Source organism: Sciurus carolinensis, chromosome 6 (genome assembly GCF_902686445.1).
Source record: "Sciurus carolinensis chromosome 6, mSciCar1.2, whole genome shotgun sequence".
Classification (NCBI taxonomy): Eukaryota; Metazoa; Chordata; class Mammalia; order Rodentia; family Sciuridae; genus Sciurus; species Sciurus carolinensis.
Genome location: NC_062218.1, coordinates 55,059,923 through 55,070,114, shown reverse-complemented (window position 1 = coordinate 55,070,114; position 10,192 = coordinate 55,059,923). Strand labels below are relative to the sequence as shown.

The 10,192-nt window shown below is 36.4% G+C and overlaps 1 protein-coding gene across 2 annotated transcripts in view; it reads right to left on the bottom strand.

Annotated features, from left to right (window-relative positions):
- Window positions 1–2,767: 2,767 nt before the first annotated feature.
- Window positions 2,768–10,192, bottom strand: part of LOC124987467 (microtubule-associated serine/threonine-protein kinase 4-like) — a 316,071-nt gene continuing 308,646 nt past the window's right edge. The window contains exons 5-7 of one of the 2 annotated variants that reach the window (XM_047556726.1): window positions 9,319–9,354; window positions 8,516–8,719; window positions 2,768–3,502 (exon numbers count right to left, since the gene is read on the bottom strand). In XM_047556726.1, the coding sequence (XP_047412682.1) occupies window positions 8,716–8,719; window positions 9,319–9,354 (40 nt within the window). In that variant the 3' untranslated portion in view covers window positions 2,768–3,502; window positions 8,516–8,715. The remainder of the gene's footprint in view (window positions 3,503–8,515; window positions 8,720–9,318; window positions 9,355–10,192) is intronic. The other variant, XM_047556724.1, reaches the window with a different exon arrangement.

Below are 10,192 nucleotides of genomic sequence, written 5' to 3'. Positions count from 1 at the left end.
GACAGAGAGAGGCAACTTTTCTTTAAGCCAAGGAAGGCCAAATATTGCCAGCAAAACACCAAGTTGTGTTCTGTGGAGTGTCCTCTCCTGTTCTTACTAAATTCTTTGGAATGAGCTTCATATCCACCAATAGCAAGAAAGGTATAGAACAGATCTTTCCTCATGGTCCTCAGAAGAAACCTATCCTGTTACCATCAATATCTCAGGCTTCTACACTTCAGAATATAAGACAATACATTTCTGGTGTTTAAGTCACCCAGGTTCTAGTATTTTGTTACAGCAATTCTGGAAAATTAATACAAAGGGTGGGTAGAGCATTCCCATTTCCTTTCTGGTCCATCTAGCACATTACTTCCTTCCTCTCAAGAATCCACATCTTTGTGTGTGTCTCTCTGCTGTCTCTGTCTTTGCCTCCAGCTACTTCTCAAGTATCATGATTTTCAGTCACCATCACTTACAAACTTGTGACTCCAGTCACACAGCTTCCGAGGGCAGCTCCAGGAATATTTGCTGATGGTCAGGTCGACAGTTAGAGGCAACCATTTGTTTCCACCCCTATAAGGATCCTGTACTACCAGGACCAAGATCATGAGATATCAATTAATACTAAATTGCCTACCCTTGTTTCAAAGTCTCTGCATGAGATGCAACCACACAGACATGCAGCTCTCAATGGCTTATGGAGAAATGGAAACTGAGTCAAAGAAGAGTTAAGTGAATACGCATCAGGAGGTATAACTGCTCACTGCTGCTGATTCAGTTCTAGTATCTAAGTGCACTCTGCACATCAATATCTCCTGAATGTAATTCTAATTCCATAACACCTCTCTATCGTTTCATTCTTTTTCCTACCCACCTAGTCAATAGGATCTGTCTGATAGAGGTTGATAAAACTGGAAAAGCAAAATCTTTTAATGAGAACAATGGAGTGGAAAAATCTCAATTGCATGCATATCCCCTCTCTATCTTATATTGTTTTCTTACTAAAAGAACCTGGAAAAGGATTAAAGTAATGAACATCTATCTGTACAACTACCCAACTTAACAAATCAAATAGCAACATGGCCCTGGCACCCCTACCCAATCTCAGTTTCTCTCTTTTCCCCTAGAGGTTAACATTAATGTGAATTTGGTTTTCATTATTTTCAAGCATATTTTTATACTTTTACCAAAAAGACATTGTACCTCCAATGATAGTGCTTCTTAGCCATAGTTCAGTTACTTTTTTTAAACTCTCCTTTTCATCTAACAAAACATTAGAGCCAAAAGAGTAACCGAAAAACCTTAATTTTATTCTTATCAATTAATATCTATTTTTCACTTGTGTTATCCCCACCAACACCCAGCAAAGCTGTGATACAGGGACTTCAAGCAAGCTGAATGGGAAATACACGTAGAATAGGTATGGAGTTCTGGTATTCCTCAATTCATAAAAGTGAATGGAAGCCTACATTGCCTAGGCTTTCAAAAATTTTCCTTAACCCAAAATATCAAATGGATACATTAGAATTCCATCTATCATTCTTATCTGTTCTCATAAAAGACTTGAGTACAAAAAATAAGATTGTATGGTGGTTCATGTCTATAATCCCAGTGACCTGGGAGGGTGAGGTAGGAGGATGGCCAAGTTCAGGATCAACCTCGGCAATTTAGTGAGACCCTCAGCAACTTAGTGAGAACTTGTCTCAAAATAAAAAAAATAAAATGAAGGGGTGGGGGTGTAGATCAGTGGTAAAGTACCCCTGGGTCCAATTCCAAGTGGTAAAGGAAATGTATTCTTTCAAATCACACAATGTTCCACAAGCATTTGTGGTCCACCAGTTACATGACAGGCATGGTTCCAGGCACAGAGGATATAGCAAAGCCTCTTGCCCTAAGGGAGCCTCCACGCCAGCAGGACAGTCTGTACAAAGTTATATCTGAGGAACTCTCGGAAACCCTCCATGACCAACAAGTCGCAACTTGGCAAGAATGGCTGCAGCGCTGGTTTTCTGGGGAAATCTCACAAGGCCCCAATTGTTACGGCAAAACAAAAGAAAATCTGTTCTATGCTCTGGATGAATGTAGCATCTCTGCTGACTTCTGGAACCTATTAAAATGTGCTTTTCAGAGTGATTTGTAAAAGCTTTCCTGAACCTATAAACAAATACTACTAACAGCCAAAGGAAAAAATATTCCCACTTAGAATTTCATAAAATGAATTACTGAAAGTAAGGAAGCACCTCAGGGCTTTCAGTGACTATTCACAACCACAAGAAACAGTCCAGCACTTTCCTCTCCTGTTTCTATTGAGGACAAGCACATTCGTGGGCAAGCAAGGTGCTCAACTCAGGTATAACAGATCAGTTCCAGAAAGCACTTCCGGCTGGAAAAAAATGCACACCAAGAATCAATCATCATCAAATAACAAGGATTTAGATGAAAACAATACAATAAAGTGTTTGTGGGACTGTCTCTACATGGTTAGATGATGAGTAAAAACAATACTATACATTACTCTACTTTTCTACAATGGAAATAATCAGAAGAAATGATTAATGCCTTATGATCTTAGGATTGTCATAGTAAAATAAAATACCTCCCCACTTCTTGAATGCTGAGAATCTGACGGTGGAAGTGTGTAAAGGAAAAATTATTTAATGCATCAAAAGACGGTAGTAATAAAAGCTAAATTTCCTGCTTTTAAAACTGTCTTTTTCCCAAGTGATAAGATCTATGATAATTTTTCTTAAGTTTTTAATTTTATTTGTTCTAATTAGTTGTACATGACAGTAGAATGCATTTATACATTTTGATAGATCATACATAAATAGATTATAATCATTTTTCTGTCATTGCAATATACAAGTTGCAGGATCACACTAATCATGCAGTCATACATGTACATGAGGTAATATTGTCTGTTTGATTCTACCAGGTTAATTCTGAATGCATTTTTTCCTGTGTTTCCTAGTTTCTCTACAATGATCACCTACATGATTGATAGAAATATTATTCAAATTACTATTTTCTACAAAGACCAATTAGCCCAATATCAAAGACCACTATCAAGTATTCTACATTACTACTTAAAAGATAGACCAAAGTAATAGGGATACATGTATCAATTTATTCTCCAACACAATTCTTAGAAATGCTTTCAGGTTTGAATTACTTCCCTCTTTCCAAGATCCACAGAAGTTCAGAGAGGTCAAAATGTACAAACTCTTCTTGAAATTAGCTATTTCAGTGGAAACTGCCAGGTGCCAGGTCCCCGGGCCTCTCTGCTCTGCCAGCCCATCAGCAGCACATCTGACGAGGCAGGGGGAGAGATGGTAATGGAGAAAAGGCAACAACCCTGTGGTTGGGTTTTATCACATGCTGTTCATTTCAGTATTAAAGGGTTTCCTGATGAAGGGGGGAAAAACTAAACACAGGGCCAGCAAATTCTTTCATGATGGTTTTTCAAGTTCTTCTTAAGATGAGCCTTTTCTTCCTTTGGCTGCAAAATCCATTTCTGATGCTAGGTTATGAGAGCAGAGAACAATTTGTCACATCTATGAATTCCTGTACCTACAAGGCCAAGTTTCATCAGCCCTCCACTAAACAACTTGAAAAATATGACTGTGTTCTTAGGTTAAGGTCAACGTGCAGGGTTATACACACAGGCAGGATGATTTCTACAGCAGTAACAAAAAAGCCAGGGCTCTGGCATTGACTCAATAGAACCATTTACACTGTACAGAGAGCGGTGAGCTGCTGTCACTCTAAGGCATGAGACAGTGGAATCTTTGGAGTTTCTAGGACCACAATAAAAAAACAAGAAAGAAAAGAAAACTTGATATGAGCCACAACCTCAAAAAGTACCCACCACCCTTACTTAAAGCACTTCCCTCTCTGGCCAGTTTCATTTCCTTTCAAAGTGTTTGTCACATTGGAATGGCTTGCTCAAGATACTGTTTCAACCTTCATTTTGTTAGGTTGTTGGTGCCAACACCTGTCTCTATTGTCTTTAGCCACCCTCTGAAGATGCGAGAATGAGATTTCCTAATATCAAAGTACCCCAAGAGAACAATTCTTTCTGCTAGACTCAAATTGGGTGTGGAAGCCTTCAACTACCTGGCATTTCTTTTAATCAGTTACACTGCTTTTGGGCTCATTTTACAAAGCCATCTGGCTCTGCAGACATCAATGCAAAGACTATGAAAACCCCACATTTTATTGTGGCCCTACAATGAGGAGCAATCCACTTCAAAGTGTGTTAAGCTCCCAGAGAGTCTTCATTGTTCAGGCCTCCAAGGAGCCTGGCCATCTAGGAGATAAAAGGATTCTTCTGAGAGCACCATGTAAAAGAAAATATTTGTTCAGTCCCAGTGTCCCTACAAATGTGATCTTATGCTCCACAGCTGGAAGCCTGAGCAGATGAAAATGAAGGGGCCTTAACAGATATGGTGGAGACCTGGTCAGATAAATTGGAGGTTGGGGGACATGTGCAGCCCTAAATTGGAGAATGCTGAGGTGCCCTCCTTCCTGTGAATATCCTACTCATTCTCACAACGTTTTCCACACCTCAGGAATGGCATTAAGTAGAAACGCTTTGACATTTTTTTTTCTCACTCCTGAATACAACTGCAATTATATTTAAAATATCTTTGCTTTCTATCACTTTGACAGATTCACTTTTGAAGTTTTCTATTCATATATTTCAATAGTCCTATTCCTTTCTAAGAGATAGTATGATGGCCTTTAACAAATGCAATACTAAGAGACAGACTGATGAGGGTTTTTTTTTTTTTTTTTTTTTGCAAGTAGCTCTTTCATTCATTAGAATTTGAATGCTAGCAGAAATGGTATCAGAAAACAGAGGAGACTGACATTTAAAAATTCAGATGTATAAAAATATTATAGGGATTAATAGCAAGGGATCAAATTTAATGTGCCATTTTAAAAGGTAGTCCTTTGACATGACTTAACCTGAAAGTTCAATGCAGCTGGGGGTACGTATCACCAGCTCACAATCGGTTTCCCAAAAGATAAAGGCAGCAATTTCTCTTTAAGGCACAGAGAATAAGGGTCACTGACTACTGACCCACAGGCTTCATCCGAATAAATGGAGCAGTCTCAACTCAGTTCTTAATGGCAAGAAGACCTGCCAGCAGGAAAGACAAGCGCTCAGGTCACAATTATGGCTGATTTACAATTTCTGCAGTAAATCAGGCAACAGGGTGGATCCTCACACCAAAAGAACTACATCTTCCCTGGGGATACTACACGTTGGCCCTGACAGAGCTGTTTAAAATTTAAGCAATATGGAAGTCAATGCTGGCAATGGATCTGCAGCATCAATATTTTGCTCCCTCCTGAGTATAGAAGGTTTAACATATTCTAGTAGTAGAGTAAGCAAAATAAAGATGAGAGACTGGTAACTTTTCGTTTGAGATGATTTAAGATAGTACCAAACACATGAAGACACTATTTGATAAGGGTAACACTTTAACAAGAATAAGAGAATAGCATTTGATTAGAACCATGTTAAGTGATGTTATGTTTTACTTTGAACACCTGTAGGCAACCTTTACAAGTCTTTAATTGATAATTGATGCATCCAAAATATTTATCTTGATTCAGTTTTAATTTTTAGTTGTAAGATTTACCATCTTTTAAAAGTACAATGTCACATAAGGTGGTTTTATTTCAGTTTGATCTAAATTAAAAGTGCCCATGAACTAAGGCAGGCTCCATTTAACCTCATCTCTTAAGCTCTAGGAAGGATATCCCTGGCCTTAAAGAGTCACATTTTGAACACAAGACCTGAGAGGTTTCTGGAGGTACATCCAAATATTTTCTGGTCAAGACAGCAGCACCCATACTTGTTTAGTATCTTTATGTTGGACTCGGTCTCTAACACAACCTTAGTTTTTTCTTTTGAAAAAAATATATATAGGTATATACACACACATATATACACACACTTTTTTGCATTTTTTATCCTCCATTCCTTAAATCCTGTGAGTATTATTTTATTATTCTAGTGCTTATAGCTTCCCAATGTATCACTTTGTGTCCTCTATTCTTCAGTGACTTTTTGGACATCTTGTCTGGATCAACACATACTGGCTTCAGTAAAAATAAACTCCACAGCCACAATACTGAATGTGGACTCCTACAGTCACTCCAACCCCTCTCAAGAGTGTTGTTTGTTTCACAAAAACAGAGATCCTCCATCGTAATTTTTAAAAAATTCTATCTTTCAGGGTGTGAAGGAGTGGGACAGCCCTGGAACAAATTCGAGAGTTAAACATTTAATGGTAATAGTAAAAAAACAAAAAACAAACAAAAAAAAACTGGTTACTTTTTCTCTTATGACACTATGTATTTTTTTTTTTTAACTATGGTACTCAATATCTGGTAAGTCTACCTACATTCTAGGACACTTTTAAGATTAACAATGTAGAATTTACACAGATATATACACGTAATCATATTTGAGATATGCTGTAATTATATCTTTTTATATTTAGGTTTATCAACTGTCAATTTTGATGATGATTACAGCTTAGGTGCAGGAAACACATTTTGAGTTGATGAAAATACAACTAATGTGGGAACACAAGAAGCCTTTTATTTAGCACAGTTTGTATTGTTTGTCATCTTTGCATATTTCATGATGGACTCTTGGTTTTTGTGGTTATAATTACCATTTCCTCTTTGCTGCTTATGTTTTCACCAATGCCCAGTAGAGATTCCTTCAATTTGGTTAATCTGTCCTTTATAGCCCGAACTCCACACATTGCTTAAAGAAACCTTGATCTTTAGCAAAATACAGATCAGAAAACAACAAAAATAACAGCATCCAGTTATGATAAAAAAAAAAAAAGTCCTGATGCCTTTTAACGGGGAGTAATCTTAGAGACTAAAATTGGGATCCATGAAGTGCCTTCTGGATAGTTCCACATAAATATGAGATGGGAGTTAGGGAATAACTATCCATCACCACCTTTAGAGCAAAGCAGAAAACTATACTTGGTTTTGATTTGATACAGATCCTAAGTTCAACAGAGGTTTTGACATAACTCTAATTTTATTGTCCTTTTTCAGTCTTAAACTGTTAGTAATTCAATTTCCCTCACTTTTCTAAATTGTGATGTTAAATAATCATATATATGCAAAAAAATTCCATACCAGTTTCTTTATTTGAATTATTCTACCATTAAAATTGTAGGAATCTCAATTTCTAAGACATAATTGTATTTTATCCATATATGTCATTTAATAATAATCATAAGACATTAATTTTTTCACCCTTTCATTTTTGGTGACACAAAAACTAGAGAGTTTTTCTAATGAATCAAGTAAACATAGGATCTACATGGGGATATCCCTCTTTTTTCTTAAGCAAAATACAGACTTTGGGTTGGGGTTATATCTCAGTGGTAGAACACTTTGGCTAGCATGAGCAAATCCCTGGATTTGATAGGAAGGCAGGAAGGCAGGAAGGCAGGAAGAAAGGAAAGAAGGAAGGAAGGAAGGAAGGAAGGAAGGAAGGAAGGAAGGAAAGGAAATGAGTAAGTAAGTAAGTCAAGGAGGGAGGAAGGGAGGGAGGAATAAGGAAGTAAGGAAGGAAGAAAGGAAAGAAAGAAAGGAAGGAGGGAGGGAGGGAGGGAGGAGGAGGGAAGCGGAGAAGGAAGAGGAAGGAAAGAAAAGGTATAGATTTCACTTTTGCTTGTATATGTATTCATCTATAAGCTAATATTAACATTATTTTTAATCACAAGTACTTTTAGTGTCTAGCTCCGATATTTCAAATACCTTAAGAAAACACAAAGGTATTTATTACCTTAATATTGTACCAAAGATTCAAAAAAGCAATTAAATACATCAATGAATGCAAGTAAATTAACATAATATTAATATCAATTAAAAGTTAAGAATTGTAAATACATTATAACTTTCAACAATTTTCTCTAAAATTTCAAGTGTGGCAATTCAATACTAAGCTTAAAAACAATCAAGTCATAAAAGACAGTTCTTAGTTCACAATATATTTATACAGCCTCCAACCAGTCTAGATATCTCAAAAATTGGCAAACAAAAAGAAATACAAATTATTTATAAAGTTATAGTCATTGAAAACTTTAACCACTTAAGCTTTAATGTAATGATTCAGTTCTTAGATAGATTAAAACAACATGCCTATAATCCCACTTCTGTACCTTGGAGTAATTGTACAATTATCACAGAGATGAAGTAAGATCACATTTGAAGAAATAAAATTGACAGAAGAAATAATCCTTAGTTTATCAATAAATATTGTTTTCAATTACTAACATCAAGTAAAGAGGTTCCAAACTGAAAAATATTAATTTCTGGTTCTTTTCACTGTGTAGTGTTGTATGACCTTTCATGTTAAAACCATTTAAGATAAAATACCTGCAATTTTAAATTTTTGAATTTAACTAGAATATGGAAAGGAAAAAATAAACAGTTAAAACAGTCATGTAAAGTATGAAAAGAAGGGTAGTGAATGAGAACTTACCAGACATGACAAGTCACTAGAAAGCCACCGCATTCAAAACAGAATGGTGTAGGAACAGAAATAGACAGATAGGGATGAGAATAGACAGTCCAGAAATAGATCCAAAAACATGTGGCATCTTTACATGAGACCAGGGTATCATTTCAATCCCAGGAAAAATAAAGGATCTTGTAACAACTGGGACTTAAGTAACTGGTTATTCATCTAGGAGAGAAAAAGAAAAAGAGAATCCTACCTCATATCATGTATGAAACTTAAAACTGCAGTAAAACTGAATGTTCTTTAAAAATTTGGGAAAAAAATTAAGAGACTGTTTATCTGGCCTTGAGGTAGATGGTACCACTACCACCCTGAGTGTGACAGAAAAATCAAAAGCAATACAGGAAAAGATGGAGGTGCTTGAGTAAACAATAATTAACAGGTTTCATTTAAAGACTATAAACCTGAAATAAAAACCACAAAGATATATTTGCACACATACAACAAAGGATTAATATTTCTAAAATATAAGAGTTCCTGGAAATTGAAAATGGAAAAATGGGCTTTGAAAATGAACATGAAATGAAAAACAGAAAAATTCATAGACAATGGTCATTGAAAATACATTCCACATCAGTGATAGTAAAGGAGATGGCAATTAAAATAATCATGAGAGATAATAAGATTGACAAGAATTAAAAAGGCAGTGACATCCAGCGCTGGTGAGAATGTAGGAAATGGGCAATCTTAGGTGTGAAGGTGATTTGCTATTCCTTTGGGTAAAGCAAGGTAGCGATATCTATTAAAATTAAAAATACACATACCGTTTGACCAAGCAATTCCACTTCTGGGAATCTATCCTATAGGAAAAAAAAGGACCAGTACGTAAGGATATAGGTACAAAGATGTTTACTGCAGCATTGTTTGTTGTGGGGTGGGAAGTGGGGTGGAAAGGGGGTATTGAAAACAATATGAATGCCCATTAATTAAGAAATGGTGACATGAAATGTAGTACATCTACCCTGTAGAACATTATATAATCATGAAAATAAATAGGATAAATCTCTCTATGGACTTGGAATATTGATGAAGTCAGAAAAGCAAATTGAAGAGGGAGTGCTTCACATCTGTATTAGGACAGGCAGCAGCCATGACTGCAACAAGTCAGTGTATGTGAACACACTTGCCTGGGCACAGAGCAGGGAATGGAAGGACACAGACCAGCAGAACGACGGCCGCCTAAAGGTTATGAATGGACACACGGGTTGGAAGGGATGGGGATCTGTACTTCTGCTCTGTGTAACTTTGTGCTGTTTCACTAGTTACTATAGGCATAATGATTAATTAAACAATTTTCCAAACTACATTGAAGAAAAAAAAATGATTAGCTTGGATCAGTGGTAATAGAGTAGTAGTATCTCCATCTTTAGTAAAACAGTATCAAATGAACAGATCTTCCTTCTTTGTAAAGCCAGTCTCACGACAGAGGCTGTGGTCATTTATGGTGACTTGCCCAGTGTCTGTTTTCTCTCTCTCCCCACCATGGGTATCAGCCACATGTTCAGGTAGGGTTGAATACACTCCATTTCCAGGGATTCCTAATTGGTTTAAACTTACTGCTCTCCACAGGAAAAATAATTCCAAGTCACTTACATGGTCTTAAATTTTCTGGTAGTCACACTGAAAAACTTTTAAAAG